A 19,875-nucleotide genomic window follows, 5' to 3' on the forward strand; every position below is an offset into this window, starting at 1 on the left:
TTGGTGTACGATACTGTGCATGAATTAAGGTTCCACTTGAAGCTTCTTTTGGATATGTCTTTGCTAGTAGAAAAGGTGAGTGCCTTTTATAGTGAAAAAGTTATTGTGTGTTAGCTCACACCTATTCTACTAGTGAAGCTACAGGCGGACTTAGATCAACATCTCATTTTCCATAGGTTAAGTAGCTCTCCACAATACTGCCCAAGGTGCAATCAACAGAACTATGCAGGCTAGAGCCCCCATGGTTTAAAACCAAGGGAAGGCATCTGGCAGCATTTTCCTTGGCTTTCAAACTTGCTTCTTTGGGCCCCTATTCAGGAAAATACTTCATGCATGTGCTTAAGTTCTATTGACTTCAGTGTAAGCATATGCTTGAGTCCTTGCCCCTCTAAAGTCCAGGTCTGTTAGTCTTCTAGACACCCTGCAAATTCCTCCCCCCCCCTCCCTCCCCCCCCTCCAGGTGTTTGCAGAAATAGAGGTGTTGATGGCATGGGAATTTGTTGTGTGGATAATAATGGCTGAAGTGTTATTGTTCTGGAGGTGGTCAGGTGTACTGTTATTTTCTGGGGAGGCCACCGTAGGTGTTCTAGGTTTTTCAGTTGGACAGTCACTATTTTTGTAAAGCACCCAGGAAGGTAGGATGGTTGCCAATCCCTCCTTCCCCCCGCAAAAAAAGACAAAAGTGGGGCATATGACCGCTAACCCTGACCTCACCACTGCCAAACAGGCCCCCAAAACTACCATCGAATTGACAGCTATTCTGAGCATTTGATGTCAATTAGGCCATCTAATGTTTCTAAAGATTGTAAATTAAAAATTATAGTACAAAGCTTGTGCTGACCCAGCCTCCAAGAGACAACACGGATGGATGAGAATGTGAGCACCAGCACTGTCATTCAGGCCTTCTGGGTACGGTATCACCAGGTAAAGAGCACTTCAAAGGAAGATGTTCCCCCATTGCCAGAACAGAGTAATGGTTTAGGTGCCAACCTCCTCCTTGGGAGACCTGGGTTCAACTCTGGAGACTTCTTCTGCCTCCTCAGGCAAGTCACTTAGCCTCTTCATGCCTGAGTTTTGCCCATCTGTAAAATGGAAATAATACCACTTCCACCTCCCTGGGTGATGCAAGGATAAAGACACTTGCAATGGTTAGGAACTTGGATCCTGTGGTAATGAGGGCCACGTAAGTACTTCGGAGTGGCAAGGACTGATGCTGTGGGGTGCTCTCCCTTGATATTTGAAGTTTGGCCATGACTAGGCAAGAATGTATCTGTTATACGCCACATTTTTACTTATTGGTATAACATTGGGTGCCTGTTGGGTGACGAGTGCTTTTGATAATCTGGCTTCAATTGTAAATGCTGAGCACCTGAAAATGTGACCTCAAGTCCTTTGGGGAACGTGGCCCTAAGAGAAGAGAGAAATTTTAGAAAGCCTTCCGGGGGGGGGGGGGGGGAGAGTTAAAGATAATACTTTTTAAAAGTTAAAAAATAAGTTATTTGATTATTTACTAACCTTTAACATATTGATCCCATTGTTTTCTGTAGTCTAAATCCATATAGACATCTGCAAGCAACTCTGGGGGACAATCGGCAAGGCCACCAAAGATTTTATACTCATAAAGTCCTGATTGCTGTGGAAATGGAACAGACGAAAAAAGGCATCACACAGGAAAGGGAAACATTCTATTGCATGAAAAGCAGCTGAAGGAAGCAAGGTGGGGCACTTATTGCAAACCTACGTAAGCTGGGAAAGCAAATCCTTTTAAAAACAATCCCCAATGCAATCTATTTGCAATATGGCCTTGTTTTTATGTTTGTATATGGAAGTGTAACAATCAGACTCCCTCACACAGAGCCACTTCACAGTTCCCTTACTCACATCAACTAGTGCCTCACATCAAATAGTTCCCAGGAACTCAGTGGGACTGCTTGGGGTAAATGGCAGTATAAAGGATAGGACTGATCCTGTTCCCATTGACTTCAGTGGCACAGTATCAAGGTATCACAATCTGACCTATAAATAGGCATTTTTTGTTGTGAAACATGACAAGGTAATGCATGACCCACAGTAATCACTACTGCTGTAAAATGTTAAGCACAGTGGGAATCTTATTCCTAATTTTGATGTATAGTTGTAACACAGGCTATACCTATAAGTAAGGGGGAGAGAGAGAGAGAGAGAGAGAGAGAGAGAGTCATATTTTGAGAGTCTTGGATATTAGCTGTTTTCCTTCTGCAAGCATCCTGAAATCCCAGCCCTCAATTCCCCTAGCACACAATTTCGTGTGTTAATGCTTTTAAAGTTTCACATAACATATGGAAATTCCATCTGTGCATATGGAGCAGTGTTTACACTATTGTTACTACTACGTCAGTACTAATTAAAACAATGAGAATAAGATTTTTAAGTGTCAACTATAAGAGCGAGCAATCCCAAGGGGGGTGGGGAATATTATAGCTATTCAATGGTCTGTGTGAACAGAATTGTTGGTCTTTGTTCGGGGCCTACCTGTCCACACCACAAATCCACCACTGGAACTAGAACACCCAATACATCAAGAGACAAATAATGGATGGGTATGTAGTTTCAGCACCTTCATCCTGAGAGTTGCCTATTCCCTGAAGAGCGTAACTGAGATCACAATCTGGCCCATTAGTTCCAATCCTGAACTGCCTTACAGCCGGTGTAATCCCATTGACTTTAATGGAGTTGGACAAAGTGAATCAGAGCCCACTCGGGTAGTCTTACTTCGGTTATCCACAGAATAGGGTACATTCAGGGTAACACTTCATTCCTGGGTGCCAGTGTCATCAACTCAGCCTTTTACATGCACAATATTTAAAGAAAAGGAAATATTTAAAAAAAGATACAGCATGATTCATACCACATTTGTAATAAGGCATTACTAATATATTTCCATTTTTATGAGACCATCTCGGGGTAATTTTGGCAAAATGGTACACTTCACCGAGCCAATATCCAAGTAAGTCCCTTCCAGACAGCTAAGAGGAATGATGCACTGAATCTATAGTTATCCAATGGCAGCAGCTTTAGAAATAGCTTTTAAGCCTAAAAAGAAGGAAGTTTGGAAGCTGGTGACATGTAATTTTGTGATTATCATGGTGTTTCAAAGTATCCCATTCCTCTATGGAAGACCTTGCGGTAGACCTTGTCAGTTATTTCAGGTTTTTCCAACCGTGCATATTTTAGATAGATAGATCTTCCTGAAATAAATTTACTGTCCCAGCCTTGCTAGAATACCTATGCGTGTGTGTAGTTTTACAAATGTAAGCAGTGGCATTGTACTTAGTGGGATCATTGACACCTGTAAATGTCAGTCACATGTGTAAGAGTCTGCAGGATCGGGACTGGAGTGTCCAGTTTGGTGTATTCAGCTTAACATGCAATTTGGTGCGTTCAGCTTAATGTGCAAATTTAGGGACCATCTGGTCCTCAGAGATACATCCTGTAAATGTACAGTAGCTAGCTTTACAAGAGGAGCACTGAAAGAGGTTTTAATGATTGAGTCTAATATATATATATATCCTACTTTGGATATTAAAAGGATTTTTTAATAAATAAAGGGATTAGTATCAGGTAAGAGGATATTTTTCCTTATTCCTACAAGGATTCTAAACACTCTCCCTAATTTTAAATTTTACCAGTAACTTCCTCTCCACCCCCACCCCACCCCACCCTTTGGGAGCGTTTTATGTAACTTTTGGACGTTAGAATGGCTTCTTACGTGACAGGTTCCATTGTGTTCATAAAAGGTCATGAAAAAAAACACAGGATTCAGGAGCTGTCCGTATTGTTAAATATTAAAAAACAAAACAACAGAACACATATAACAAAGACATTCCTGAGCCTTACCCTGTATTTCCATTGACAAGAGACAACAAAATAACCAGTCTACACCCTTAGAGTCTGACGTGTGTTTTTCCAATCCAGGTAAGATGGCAGCACAAGCCTCCCTTATTTGGTCACCAAAAATTTGGCAACTCCTTTTTATACACAAGAGGAAGCCAACATTTGACGCATTCCGACAGCACAGTATATTTTTCTGCTATTTCCCCCCTCTCATTAATTTGGTTCCTCTATTACTCATAAGAGCAAATAAAAATGTAGGGATACTTTAACAGGATTAGGATTCCCTGAAAACACACTACCAAAGATGATCAATGCTACTGAACTCGTAATGGAATCTTCTGTATCTGATCCTGATCACATGAAATAATATTACATTACGAAGAATGGTGGTAGGGAGAAATACCTATAAAGAGAGAGAGAGAATATATAATCGCCACCGTTATTTTAAAGCACACACCACTAAGGCTCTGTCTACACTGGGTTGTTCTGTCCCCCCCCCCGCACCTGTTTAATTTACAATGGGGGAGTGCAAACTGCCAATGTGAGCAGCATTGGCCCCAGATGAGGCTTGTACCACTCTAACTTACCCAGTAAGCTACTGGAGCACGTTGCACCAGCAGAGTGTGTCTGTGTTAAGCATTTACACTGTAGTAGCTATATTAGTACAAATTACTTTAAACGAGACAAATCCCAAAAGTTAAGTAAATGCCCCTCCAATTAACAACTATAGTTCCACAAGTAATACAGTTAAACTCCACGATCATGCTAAGTTTATGACAAACTTACAAAAGCAAGTAGATGCCCTGTAACTGCTCTTTCCCTCATTGTGCCCAAGGTATGCAATGAAAGATCTCGACTTGCCAATGGGCCTTTAGCAACGATGAAAAGCTGAAAGCTTGCTGACAACTCCTCATCCAGGGCGTGACGCAAAGGCAACTGACAACAGTCGAAAGAATCTCATTGACGTCAAGAGGCTGTGGATCAGAGTTATAGGCGTGTCTATCCAGTGCAGAACGGACCCTAACTTTCACCGTAACAAGCGTATGCACTGCTTTGTTGGACAGACTTTCAAATTTACAGTTTTGAGAGGTAACTATCCACTGTCAAATGCAGTGTGGGGTTCAAGATTTTCTTCCATTTCAACAGTTTATCTGCATTTACATTATAAAAATAATACAAGGCAGGATAATCACTCACATTTCCCTAATCCCACTAATGGGCTAGGAAACATTAATTGTATTCCCTTTGTCTCTCATATAATAGCTCATTGCTACGCTGTCGCAGGAAAAGAATCATCTTTATTATTCTTTTGCTGGATCCCTTCCAGTTTCTTCATGTCTCTTGAAAAGCCACAAACTGAGCCTGCTGAAAACTATAATCCTGCCGTCAACATCCATAACTTAAGCTAGGACGTAGTAGAGCAAGTTAAAAGGACAGAAGCAAAAAGTTTATCTCACTGAACCCTTTATCCCCCTACCGTTTATCTGCTTGGGAAAACAAATGCCACACAGCACTTCCTTCTCATTTAAGCTTACAATGGCAGCATCCACACATTCTAAATCCAGCGCTGTGTTTTTACACTTCTTCCCTCTCTCGGAGCTTGTCTTGATTAGTGGGTTATCTTGAGGTACAACCCAAGTGTTGCCCCAACCTGACTCCCATTGACACAGCTCTCTAGCTTGAATTTGGTGGTGCTTTAAACAGGAACCAGCTGGCCCATTCTGGAGGTGGGTCGAACCTCAAGTGCTGCTAATGCTTGAACTAATACTACAATGGGGACAGAGCTACTTTGTGATGCTAAGGAAGTCACTCAGCGCTGACTGAGTGTTATTTCACTGCGGAGCCACTCTCACTCACCTGGGCCACCCTAAACTACCAGATGTGCCCCCTGGGTGGCTGATGAGAAAACCCGATACATAGCACGGCCTGATCTGCATATAACAAATAAGGAGCTATGGGTCTATGGTTGAGAGTCAGACTAGCTACATGTCCACGTAAAAGATGTCATAGTTACGAAAACAACCCCCAGACAAGGATCTGGGTCAATTAGCAAGCGTGAAGGAGCTTGAGAGGGACTACACTGCAAAATACCATTCAAGCAGCACAGGGTAGCCAATGTGCCGTTAGTAGCAGAGTAGCTGTACCCCCCTTGCATTAATAGCTTGACTGAGAAAGAGCTTGCGTGCCAGAGAAGATTAGCCTTAAACATCAGAGAGATTTCATCAAAGCCTTCAACTGCATTCACTGTGCAAGAGGACAATCTGGGCTTCCCAAAAATATAGCATCACTGGTTAAGATGCCGTATGAAGGTTCAAAATGCTGCTATGTAAGGGCAGAAAGTGGAGAGACCAATTGATTCGATATTGTTCCTCCCACCGAAGATGCAGATCCAGGTCAACCAAAACATTTTGTGAATTAACGTGGATTTCGACTGACCGCTTCAGTCAAAATGAAAAAAAAAACTGCAGATGTGTTGAAATGAATCATTCGGATATTACCAACGTAAAACATTTTGATATTTCAGGCTAGACGCACAAGGGATTTAGGCACCATTCACAAAACACTGCCCTCCCCTTATGTCTAGTAGTCCAGCAGTTAGGGCACTCACCTGGAACATGGGAAGCCCAGGTTCAGTGGCCTACCTGAGGGCTAGAAAGCCGTGTTCGCTCTCTCCCCTGCTCTCCCCCCATGGAACAGCTTCCGCAGGGCAGACAGAGTCCCACCACAGAATATCCCATAGCCTCTGGACTAGGGCGAGGTTGTGTTGATTTCAAGGTGTTTATACGCGCTTTCACTGTCCAACATTAAAAAACAGTGATACTTAGGTTCAGGAGTTTTCTTCTACAGAGGCCTTGGTTTTATTTCGCTCCTCAGCGAACACGTTCTTTCTCAAGTTGAAAGTTTATTGATCAAACACAAGAAATTAAAAACAAGCATTTTTACTGGAATTGAGTGAAAAGAAAAGGAGTACTTGTGGCACCTCAGAGACTAACCAATTTATTTGAGCATAAGCTTTCGTGAGCTACAGCTCACTTCATCGGATGCAGCTTATGCTCAAATAAATTGGTTAGTCTCTAAGGTGCCACAAGTCCTCCTTTTCTTTTTGCGAATACAGACTAACACGGCTGTTACTCTGAAACCTGGAATTGAGTGATTATGCAAAACAAACTTAAAGCCTTGAAAGCAGGGGTGGGCAAACTTTTTGGCCTGAGGGCCACATCGGGGTGCAAAACTGCATGGAGGGCCGGGTAGGGAAAGCTGTGCCTCCCCAAACAGCCTGGCCCCTGCCCCATCAGACCCCCTCCCACTTCCCACCCCCTGACTGCCCCCCTCAGAACCCCCGACCCATCCAACCCCTCCTGCTCCTTGTCCCCTAACCGCCCCCCCAGGACCCCACCCCCTATCTATCCCCCTCTCCCCCTGAACCTCCACCCCATCCAACCGCCCCCTACTCCCTGTCCCCTGACTGCCCCCCAGGATCCCCTGCCCCTTATCCAACCCCCCGGCCCCCTTACCATGCTGCTCAGAGCAGCATGTCTGGGAGCCATGCTGCCTGGCCAGAGCTACACATGCTGCTGCTCTGCCCTGCAGGAGCACGCAGCTCCGCTGCCCAGAGCGCTGCCTGCTCGGCAGTGCAACTGCGGGAGATGGGGGACAGCAAGGGAGGGGTCGGTGGCCAGCCTCCCCGGCCAGGAGCTCAGGGGCCAGGCAGGATGGTCCCGTGGGCCGTAGTTTGCTCACCCCTGCTTTAAAGTCTCTCCCCCTTTGGAGATCAGTCTTATTTTCAAAACAAACTTTTTGATGTGAAGGGTTAATTTTACCCTCAGTCCAGATGTGTAAAGGGTACTCATTTCACCTGTTTCTAATGGACAAGCAGGCTGAATATGGAGGAGAGATGGGATAGAAAAGGTGAGGGAAATATGGCTTTTGTTGATGTTTTTGGAATGCTGGACAGCTGGTCAGTCACAAATCGATGCTTTGGCTGTTAGGTCAACTACAGCACCTGTTGCTCGGATCCTGGTTCACATTCCAGTCAGGGATGTCACCTGCTTGAGTCTTTTCTCCTTAGACAGGGCAGGGCTGTGGTCATCTCATCTTGCTGTGCAGATGCAGGGCAGGTGATTTTATGATTTGATGAAAAGCCAAGAGAGAGAGGTGGGGGGGGGGGGTCGGAACAGCATCTTGTACATCTCTGCTATGCTGGCTGTTACGTATCCCCCCGATGGGTAAGGACAGGATGGCATGGTGATTTTAAGAACTCAAGTGAGAAAGCTCCTTGAACAAGAACAAGGCTTAATGGCCTCCCTCTCAGAAAAAATATTTTGATCTGGTCTGCTCCTGCTGTCTCAGGCTCAGGGAAGATTAGGTGAGTGGAAGACACGCTGGGAAGATGGTTGTGATTTTTTTCCCCCAAAGTCTCTTTTTAAACCCCAAAAAGGGAAACATGTGCAGCAGAGTTAATCCCCTCATTATTTTGTCCACCTAATAGCCACCACACCAATTTTGTTTCATTCATTTCTGGCTCCACATCTTCCATTTTTACTAAGCACGATATCAACAGTTCTTGAACCTTATCAGGAGGCCCGTTTTGTCTGGACTAACCCAGTTTGTGTGTCTGGTTCTCTTGCACTTGTTCATAAAATTCATTATTGACAAACAACTTGACCTATTTTCCGAGATAAGTTTTCAAGCAGGCAAAATGTTATAGGTTAGTGTGACCTGTTATGAACTTGCACATCTTGTTTTACATATGAGCTACAATTGGGGCAAATGTTTAGGCCCAGTAGCCACAGCAGCACTTGCCTGGGAGGGAGGGACACCTGGGTTCAAACATAGATCTCCCACATCCCAGGCGAGAGTTCTAACCACTCAGCCACTGAGGGTAAGTGGGGATAACCCCACCACCACCTCCTCCATTCTATGATTCAAGCTCTTTATTTCATTTTCTAACTTTAAAACATAAAAGCAGTGTCCAAACAAAACATTTCATTCAGCACAAAACAAAATTTTGAATTTTCAGTGAATCAAAAAGTCTAAAAATTCTCTCTCTCTCTCTTTTTTTTTTTTTTTTTTTTTTTACTTTTTGCAACCGCCAGCAAGCAACAAACATTCACAGAGCTCTACACTACAATAATCAAGGGTACTTGCCAAATTATTGGATTTTCTCAAGTTGCTTACCAAGGTTTAAACTATTAGATCAGGCTTTGCAAGGGGAATGGAGGATCACTCTATGCATACACATCTACTGTAGCAAGAGACATGTTGAGAGACAGGAATTTAAAATGAGTTCAAGGCTAACAGAGCCTGAAGACAGAAATTCTCAAGATTTCAGAGTCACGTGCCAGCTAAACATTTAGAGATGGTACACTGTACAACCAGACTAAACTTAGCATCTTTATTACCCTTTTTCAAAACATGACCTTTGTATACAATCCAACCTCAACTATCCAAACTCTTGTCACGTCTCCCCAGAGAATCAGAGAAGCTACATTTAGATAATTGTGGCTGCACTTGTCCCTTCTCCCAGGATTCACTGCCAACTACTTGAACCGTGCTGCCCCTGAACAGGCAGGGCCAGCCAGCTTCCCATCTGGCCAGTAGGATAGCAGACAGTTAATGTACTAAAGCAGAATACCAAGATGTCTACATTCAAGGGAACCAACTCAGCAGGCTTTGAAGCCTGCTCTCTCAGGTACGCCAATTCAGTTTCAGCTTTAGTCCATTGGAATCACTGGAGGTGATCAGCTGAAATCCAGGGTAACAGCCAAATTTGGCCCAGTCTTAGCCCAGCACAGACTTAATGCCTGCTGAGCCTGTTTCCCCCAGTTATGCGATCCTCAGTAGTTTGGACAGTTTACATTGTGTTCCTAGTTCTGCTTCTTCTGATGTAACCTATGAGACATTCTATCCACACTGCAACATTATACCCGGGTACAAGTTCTATTATTTTGCCTACAGTTAGCGAGATCAGGCATCTTCACAGAACTGCAGCCATTAGCAAGAGCTAGTTAGAGAGCTAAACTGATGCCACATCTGCCAGAAAACGTTACAAACATTCATCTGCAGAGTGGAAATGGATTTTGACCAATCATCCTTTTCATAAGTTTTAGGCACTCAGCACAATCCTACAATAAAATCCAAAAGGAGAGAATTCGCAGGTGCAAGAGATCTGTGTGACGATCATCGTTTTGTTGATGTGCACCCTGAATTCCTTTAAGTACATCCTATATTTCCACCCACCCTCAGAATTTATCCATTTCTGGATGAACATGGAGAATCCTAGTCATCCATCCCCAATAACCCCCCGATTCACACCTCAATTTCAGTTTAATATTTGAGGGTCATTCTTGCAACTATAACAAATGCCAGTATGAAATGCAAGATTATGAAAGAATTCCCAAGTACTTTTTTTTTTCCCCCTTCATACATTTTAGGGTCAGATGAGACCACTAGAATAGTCTGATCTTCTGCATGACAGTCTGTAGAATTTCACTGAATGATTCTCTCTCTTTCTCTCTCATGCCCACACACGAATTTATCCTCATAATCAGCCCGACAAGGTGGGGATAATAAAAGTTCCCTATTTTGCAGATGGGGAACTGAGGTACAAGAGAAATCAAACTACTTTAGATCAGACCCTTAAAGTCAAGGTGAGGGTCCTGCTGATCAAAGATATACCCGAGACCCCATTTTCAATATTTAAGAATTTCCATCTTAAAAATATTTTTCAAAGGGAAAATATTTTTTAGTCCCATATGATTTCTCCAGAAGTAAGTCAAAGGCCCAGTGCTCTTGATGTTTCTGCAGGAGTGCATGCCTAGTGAGATAGTAGATTGAATGCAGGCCTAGTTCCATCCAGGGTTCATCAGGGGGAAGTTTAGCAAGCTTCATAGCATAGCACAGGGTACAGCCTGTTGAGTCAGGACTTAAAAATAGTCTACTGGTGAGGGTCAAGTTAGACAATAGTCAGCAGGAGTTCTATTGAATTTGTTTGAAAGCGTCCATTTTTAGTAACTTATAACACCCGGTTAAGAGAGATTATCCGCCCACAGTTATCAGACTACGCGGAAATACTGCACCATTGCACTATAATTGATTTTACTGGCAATTCGAAGTGGTATATTTTTCCTATTATAAAAGATATATAAAATCGTATAAAATGGGAAATGACATTTTTTCTAAAAACATTTAAGAATTTTCCCTTTTTTTCAACAAAAACCAAGCTTTTGGGGGTTCCCCCACCCTCTCTCCTTCCCCTTTTTCAATTGGCAATTATCAGGGAGGGGGAAGGGAAAGTGTGAGGAGAGAGAAAGAGAAAGACAGATGTTTTCAGGGGGAGAAGGATGAAACAAACAAAATTTCAAGAGCAAATTTAAAGTTTCTCCTCAAAAACAACTATTATTTTATGACCAACTTTACTGGCAGCTACTGTGCGGTACCCAGTTACTCAGACAATGCGGTTCTGCACACTTGTACCCTCCTCATAGATTCCACCAAAAAATTGCCTATTTTATACTTCTTTCAAGTACCTGACAAACCTCATTAGCTAGCTATTTACTGTGTGTATTCCACACACTAACATGCTTTCATTTCAATACTACAGGTTACCACTCCCATACTATAAATAGGGGAATACATTACCACACAGTGACAGAAGAAAAACAGATTACCCTGAAGTGACAATTCTATTTCTTGTAATGGGAATGAATCAGACTTTCCCCAGCCACCCTTCCCCTTTCACAGGGACCTGGATGACCTATTTGTTTGCTTTCTCCTTTATGTTTTCCTTTTAGGAAAGAACATCCCAAGAAACAGGGCACCTAAACCACCAGAGTCAAGAGGTGGTGTTTCCTGAACCCACGTTTAATCCCTTAATATGTATTTTTTGCTTCTTAAAAAGTAATTACAAGACTTCCACGTTTTGATCTCACTATTCCTTAGAGATACCTTTCAGAATTTAGGGGAAAACATGTATATTTATGTGTAGCTGAGCAGGATGTTCCAATGCGGAGGACACTATGTTTGAACCTATAACTGGAATATTTTGTTTGTCTAACCCTAAACGATCTTTCATCTGCCATGCCTCCAAAACAAATTAATTTGGGGACACCAGTGGTACAAATATGATCCCCATTTCGTAGACTGGTGAACTAAGGAACTGATCAATTTCTTAGGCCCTGATCACGCAAGGAGATCCAACAGGCAGATTCTGGAAGCTCTGCCATGCTGCACTGAAATCAATGAGATTCTACAATGGGATCTTGACCAACTATCCACCTCTCTCTCTGGGAGGTCAAGAGGTTGATCAATCACAACCTCCGGCGGGAGACAGAACGTGCGCAGCTCCCCCTGCTGAAAACCTGCCAGAACCAAGAGGCACATTAACTATTTCAGAAGTCCTCGGCTCTCCTTCCTAAGGATGCTCACAACATGGGAGCCCTATCACTGCCCCTTCCTCAGGCCTTACTAACAGGTAGTGCAAAGATCTCCACCATCTAGCGGAGTGCTTCAAAAGCATCCTGCCCAGCTACTGATCACATGGTCATTGGATATTCCCACACTGTCCCAGCTGATCAGGCTCGGTTTCCTCCCCCGCACCCCAACTGCCAACTTTGCTACCATAGCACACTCATCACTTCTTCCTGCAGCTCAAGTGAAGTTTTTGCAGCACTCACATGGGGGGGGGGGGAGGAGAGAAAAAGAAAAAAGAAAAAGAACGAATCAAAAGTTCCATCGCATCATTCCTAAGAAGGGTCCGTGAATGGTGGCTTTTGGTACTCAGCACACTGCAGGGGACTCAAGGTCAACTTGCATGACAGGCTGTTAGCAGGAGGTCTCCATAAGCGGTTTCCCAGGTTCTTCCCCACTGTGCTGTGCTTGGCAGCCTCCACTCAGGTGCAGAGGCAGGAAGGATGAGTTGAATTTGCACATCAGAGAGGTCTGTTCATGGAAAAAGACAGACCAGCAGAAGATATTTAATGTTGCAGGGGACCGGCAGCCATCCCCAAGTGAGAGACTGCCCAGCGGGAGTTTGAAAGGGAGAAGGACCAAGGGACTCATGAACAAATCAGGGAGGCTTCCACTGACTCCAGCTGTTGTTGACTGTAATACTATACCCAACCCTCAAGCCTGGCTAAGGATGTTGTGTATGCCAAATACAGAGAGATTTCCTCCAATACTAGACCTCATTGCCTGGAACCCTTTATAGCTGTGGCCAGGAGTTGCTCTCTAGTACCATCTGTTGTGGAACATATTTATTCCCAAATAAATAAGTGCCTGCCACAAGTGTAGGAGAGAAAGAGAGCCTGGAGCACTGGGCCTGGTGCAAGATTTGAGGCCTGAACCAGAGGCTATGAACCAAAGTCAGGCTGTGTATTAAACAGATCTTACAAATTCACTTTGTGGTACGTTAACTTGGCAAAGTTGTTGCTAGCATACTAGGGACTAGATATTTATGTAAATTCATTCCAGAAGGCTAGTACAGATACACCCCAATCTAGTACAAGAGAAGATGGTTTGACAGAATAATGAATAGGGATGTTTTGTCTGAAATATCAGGAGCAAGGGGAGGAAAAAAAATTATATATCGTGAAACATGTAACATGGTACATAAATTGTTTATCCCAGTTGTTTGTCTCAGTCTATAAATGTGCCGGTACTTCACCGTAACCCTTTGTGTGGCCAAGGGGACAGCAGAAACTCCCGCTGCTGACTGAGCTGCTCTTTGCCACTGGGCACTCATGTGTTAGTGTACCTGTAGCTCCTGTGGGACACTAGCACTGTACCTTGAGGGCCATAAAGCTGGCCAAGTGCCTTTGTCACTGAACTGTGCCAGTGGTCTTTTTTTATGAGCAACAGCAAGGGCTGCTGAATTAGCAGGCTACGCTCTCTGCTAGTGCTGAGAACACCAGAGCTCCAAGGACAGCAGCACAGAACAGTTGGAACAGCTTTATCAGCAACATTCGTCAGCACCCTTCTACAATAAGCAGCGAGAAACACGAGAAGACTGGAGTGGCTGTGAGCGGAGACCAAAGTGATCCTCTAAAGGGCTTTCAACCCAATCCTGAAGTGGAGATTGCAAGAGTGCAGATGATGGCTCTTTATACAGAAAATTAACGCTGGTCCTCAGCAGGTCAGCCCAGACAATTTAGGAAGAAGGCCTGCTGGAACCTCAAACTGACCCAGCCTGATATGACCACCAGGCTGCCACTCTTAGACTAGTGGGTTTTTAAAGCCCAATTTAATAACAAAAATATACCAAGTTTCATAGCCGTAGGAGCCAGGAAAGGGGAGAAATGGGGAAGAGGCCTTCACTGCCAGCAGTGTTCAGGGAATCATGCTACAAAGCAGCTCACTGAGAAAGTATAAACATTATACATGGGTAGATAGTCAGTAATCAGTCTCCGTGTTACTGTTGTGACAGTAGCCATATTTCTAGTCCTTCCATTTCAATTCAACTTACCCACTCCTAGCAAGCTATTTGGATCTAACCAAATCTTGTCTGTTTTAAATCGGATGATGAGCAAGTGTAACTGCTAATGGAAATATATTTCCTAATTCAGTTTAGCTAAGTCTACCTTTCATAGTTCAAGAAAATTTGTTTTGAGAATTAGTCCACATTTGATCTAGCTGGAAAGTGACATACAATTTGATTAATTCTGCATTTTCAATAGCTGAATGATATAAATTGCAATTAAGAGGCCACTGAAGCTAGAAAATCATATGTAAAAGCTATCTCTAATTCAGGTAAAGATACCATAGATTATTAAAATGAATTTAACTTTTAAAGTGTCATTTACTTTTGATTATTTATGCCATTTGCTTTTTTTATTTTATTGAGCTCTGAAAGAGAAAACAGGCTAGTTGGCTTCATTTTGGTCAGTTTCAAGCCAAGTTCTCTTTCCCATTCTTGTGCACTACCAAAATATTGCAATGTTCAGATTGCAGAGACAGCAGGAAACAAAACTGCTTCCACAGACTTTTTAAAAATAAGTTGATGAACAATTTTATGACAATACTAGATTCTGTAAAGCTTTGCCCTACATGGTATCATATAATTTAATTCCAATGCAACAATAGCACTGACCTGTTAAGTATGTGATAAGAAGAGTAACTAAAACTACAAAAATGAAGACATTTTGGAACCATATTTATACCTAAATGTTTGAATAAGTCAGGAAAATGGATTAGTTACCAAGTAACAATAAAGTATCAGCTGCCACTGATAGAAAATATCTATATTCAACTGCAAGCTAATTTTAAAGATAGATTCTAGCCTTGAATATTTAAAACATTTATAACCATTGAACTGTATCAAAACCAACTCAGGCAGTTTTGGACATCTCAGCCATAATCTTCCCTCAAAACCAAGAAGTGAAGATTTTAATGCTGATGGGGGATTTATTACAATATTTTCTGAAGCTCTGCTTGATTTGGGGCCAGGATCTTGATGATGTGGCCAGCAGTGAACAACATCATCAGCTAAAAAGAGAAGGAGATGGAGACAGGACATGTACCTGGAAAATTACTGAAGATTCTAAGATTAGGAACAGATGGTATTTGAAGGTGGAGTAATAAGTTCCCTAGCCTTCCTCCTTAAGGGATCCACTGTCATTCTCCCCTGAGATAGATTTTTATTGGAGGGAGGAAGAAGGGGGAGACGGGTATTTCCCACTGAAATCAGTGAACTACTTCCTTCAGACTAAAAGGCTTCCTCTCACCAAGCAGAGCCCTCCATCAGGAGTTTCCAAATTACCAAGTTTGACTAAACCTTAAACTCTCAGTAATCTGCAGGCCCTGCCACAGCTTTTAGGGAAACAGGCAGTGTTTGCAGCTGCAACAGCTTTCCCCATCAGCAGTTAATGGCATTAGCCTGAAAGCTGCTTTCTGTGACTCAGGAGACACTGAGCTAGGGGTGTTAGAGCTCAAACAGATGACAGAGAGGTGCCTGGCACAGGGGAGCAGTTCAGCCTGTCTAGCTAATCAGCAGAACATGTTCCCACTTTTTAATATCTAGTTAAATACACAAGCCTCTTCCACTCATGAACATGGATACTCTTCTACAGAGAGCAACCCCACATAAAAGTTTCTAGGTGGTAAACTGTCTCCAGCTAACAATTAGTCCTACTTCCATTCAGTTATACTGATGACAATCATTTCTGCCTCCCATCAATATATAGGGGTGCTGTTTCTCCCTAGATGTAGGGGATACCCAGTATTCACCTGCTGTAGCTATAGATATGCACCCATAGATAAGGGATGAGCACTTCCCCCCTCCTCCACTGAATATGGGGGAGCCATCACCCGATATACAGATGCCTTCTCCATTTATATAGGGAATGCCCCTATCCAGCATAGATACGGGAACTGGGTATAGCCTATGTGTTGTGAATGTTCCCCATATAAAGGAAATGCCCAAGTTTATATATATATATATAGTGCTCCCCTCCCCCAAATAATGGAGTCCTTCCCCCTTTCCCTCATGTAATGAGAATGCCCACTACACAGGGCATCCCACCTTGCCCCACATATACAGGCAACTAACCACCTGTACAGAGCATGCCCAGTTCCCCAGGCACAGTGTGAATACTCTCTCCTTTATGGACTTTTGCCCTTTGCTCCCGTACACAGGGAGCACTTCCCCACTGATATCAAGTATGCCCCCCTTCCTCCAGGATACAGGGGGTGCCCCCACCTCCCCATGTCTCCAGGGAATGCCCCCAAAAGAGGGGCCCTGCCTCTGCCCCTCCCCCCGAGGATACCACACTGAATGAATGAATGCCTCTCATAGACACGGCATGCCCCGCCCCCGCGTACATCAGGGACCCCTCAATCCTATAGGGGCCGCCGGCCAGGTGAGCCCTCTCCAGGGTACCTCGTCGTAGAGCCGGTAGATACTGATGCCCATAGTCTCCACCAGGAGCTGCCAGGCTCCCCCTGGGGCCGGGGCCGGCGCTGGCTGGCTCAGCTCCCGGCAGGCGGCCTGGAACTGCTCCTCGGAGAAGCCCGGCTGCGCCTCCATCCCCCGGCTCTGCGGGGCCGGGCCCGGCGCGCCATGTGATATCCCCGGCCGGGCCACAGGCGGCCAATCGCGGGCACCCGGCGCTCGGCTCGTTCCGGGAGGGGGAAGTGCCGAGCCCCGGCCTGCGGCGGTGTGGGGCGGGATCCCCCCCGTGTACAGCGGGGCCTTTCCCCGCCGTGCGTGAGACTCTCCGCCTGCCCTGTGCCTCTAGGCCGGCAGAGAGGGGGCATTCCCTGCCCTTGTAAGGGATATAGGGGAACAACCCCTCCTTCCGGGCACTTCCTCCAGCATTCATACGGGACACCTCCCCCAAGGTACATAGGGGAACACCCCCCTCCTTCCGGGCACTTCCTCCTACATACATAGGGGACACTCCCTGCCCATGTGTAGAGGGACCACGTCCCTCAACATATATAGGGAGGCACTCACTCACATATATATAGGGGATATTATCTCTTCCCCCATCCAATGTATTGTTGGGCATGCTCTTCCTCCCTGCCATATAGGTCCTGCCCCCTCCCCAGTTTGTGTATAGGGTCACGCCCTCCCCACCCCACGTATGATACTGCCACCCCACATGGGGGGGAGGGATAGGTCAGTGGTTTGAGCATTGGCCTGCTAAACCCAGGCTTGTGAGTTCAATCCTTGAGGGGGCCATTTAGGGATCTGGGGCAAAAACTGGGGATTGGTCCTGCTTTGAGCAGGGGGTGGACTAGATGACTTCCTGAGGTCCCGTCCAACCCTGATATTCTATGATTCTATGTATAGGCGCAGTCTCCCTCATGGGCCATTTGTATGGGAACTGTCTCCCTCCACATGTATAGCAGGGACACTGTAGCATTGCTTTGTCTGTTAAACACCTATTGCATTCTGTCTTTGGTGCAATTTCTAGGAATAAGTGCAAATGGTGTCAAGGCAGAGCTAAGGTGTAGAAATCAAAGGGGTATAAGTAGAACCCTACCAAATTCACAGTCCATGTTGGTCAATTTCACGGTCACAGGATTTAAAAAATAGTAAATGTCATGATTTCCGCTATTTAAATCTGAAATTTAACAGTGTTGTAATTACAAGGATTTTGACCCAAAAAGGAGTTTTGGAGGTTGCTAAGTTATTTGGGGGGGGGTTGCGGTACTGCTCCCCTTACTTCTGCACTGTTGCTGGCAGCGGCACTGCCTTCAGAGCTGGGCAACTGGAGAGCAGGGCTGCTGGCCAGGAGCCCAGCTCTGAAGGCAGAGCCACCACAAGCAGAAGTAAGGGTGGCATGGATTGGTATTTCCACCCTTACGTCTGTGCTGCTGCTGGTAGGGTGCTGCCTTCAGAGCTGGGCACCTGGCCAACAGCCACAGCTCTCCGGCCACCCAGCTCTGAAGGCAGCGCAGAAGTAAGGGTTGCAATACTGTGGCCCCCCTAAAATAACCTTGTGACCCCCTGCAACTCCCTTTTGGGTCAGGACCCCCAATTTGAGAAATGCTGCTCTCCCCTGTGAAATCCATACAGTATACGATAAAACACACAAAAGACCAGATTTCCCAGTGGGAGACCAGATTTCATGGTCCATGACACGTTTTTCTTGGCTGTGAGTTTGGTGTGGCCCTAGGTAAAAGTTTATGTAGCTTACATACCGAGTGGGGCAGAGGGGGCTGTATGTGACACCAGCACAGAGTCTCCTCTGAATTTGACCCCCAGTTTGTAAAGTGCTTTGGGGTCTCTCGGGATGAAAACCAATATAAGTACAATTGATGTGTTGCTATGGCAGCCTCACACAGACAGCCACAGCAGCCAGTAGAGCAAAGTGGGGCAGTGCATGTAGAATAGTCTCCGTAGGCCGTACTGCTATATGAAATATTGTTCTGCTCACACAGCTCCTCCTAGATTCCCCTGCTTGCACACAGTATCCCTTGGTTAAGAAAGATTCAAGCATCCCTGAGCTACTAGCGGTGGGCAAAGAATCAGTCTCACAACACCATTATCATCACCATCCCATGGATGGGTAACTAAACGCAAGCTTAGCAAATGTTATTTCTCTCTAGTTTCCCTGCCTGATTGCTGGCTTCTTTGACAGAGTCCAGTGATGTCAGATATCCCTCCCAGTTATAGCTAATTGCTCCATAATCAGGCTGTGAGGCTTTCTGTCTGCCATTGTGTTGGACATCTCGGCTGGGTGCGATCGCTGAGCAATAAGTTTGTAAGAGCTCTAGAGAGAGCCTTGTGGCTGATGGCAGACTGGTATCTTACATCCCTCCTCCAACATGTGATTTTGACACTAGGTGTGGACCTGTACCTTCTTTCTCAAATGAGATTACTAATGTTGGTATGCCATACAGATTCAATTGCATCCGTGTATGGATCAGCTGCTTGCATATCCTTAGGGAAACAGACTAAAGTTTCTATATTTTACTGGTTTGTATTCTTTGTGAAATGCCATGTAGTCTTTATGCTCTGTGGGTCATCAGTTGCTTCACTTGGCGAGCCATAGCTTGGCAATAATGTTTGGAAGTTAATATGTCTTTGTTGCTAAACTCTAAAATCCTCAGCTGATATAAATCTGCACAGCTCATCTGACATCAGTGTAATTACACTGATTGACATCAGCTGAGGATCTGGCCCATTGAGTGGACTATGGTGTGGTGATTTTCATGTGATAAGGAATTATTGGTTCTTTCACAATATGCTTGGTTAAATTCTATAAATACTGCACTGCTTTTATGATCAATAAATATAAATACCTCCCCCCACAAAAAAAAATCAATGGGTGAAAATCACCCCTGTGCAGAGGGCCATCACAACATGACTTATACATCACTTTTAAGTTCCACTTACACTCTCAGAACAGGGCTTAGGTGAGACTGAAGTGGTGCATGGTGGCCTTGTGCTGGGCCTCTGTACAGAGGAGAATTTCACCTAATATTAAAAAGAAGAAAAAATTTGCACGTGTAAGTCAGAGGATGAAGGTTTTTAACATGTAGCAAGAACAAAAGTCT

The 19,875-nt window shown here is 44.5% G+C and overlaps 1 protein-coding gene across 3 annotated transcripts in view; it reads right to left on the minus strand.

Annotated features, from left to right (window-relative positions):
* The window catches only part of PCTP (phosphatidylcholine transfer protein), a 51,997-nt gene extending 34,875 nt beyond the window's left edge, over window positions 1–17,122 (minus strand). For 2 of the 3 annotated variants that reach the window (XM_073310821.1, XM_073310820.1), the window contains exons 1-2: window positions 16,748–17,122; window positions 1,516–1,633 (exon numbers count right to left, since the gene is read on the minus strand). In XM_073310821.1, the coding sequence (XP_073166922.1) occupies window positions 1,516–1,633; window positions 16,748–16,894 (265 nt within the window). In that variant the 5' untranslated portion in view covers window positions 16,895–17,122. Of the gene's footprint in view, window positions 1–1,515; window positions 1,634–2,511; window positions 3,483–16,747 lie in introns of those variants that run through there. The other variant, XM_073310822.1, reaches the window with a different exon arrangement.
* Window positions 17,123–19,875: the final 2,753 nt, after the last annotated feature.

Source organism: Lepidochelys kempii, chromosome 14, assembly GCF_965140265.1.
Source record: "Lepidochelys kempii isolate rLepKem1 chromosome 14, rLepKem1.hap2, whole genome shotgun sequence".
Lineage (NCBI taxonomy): Eukaryota > Metazoa > Chordata > Testudines > Cheloniidae > Lepidochelys > Lepidochelys kempii.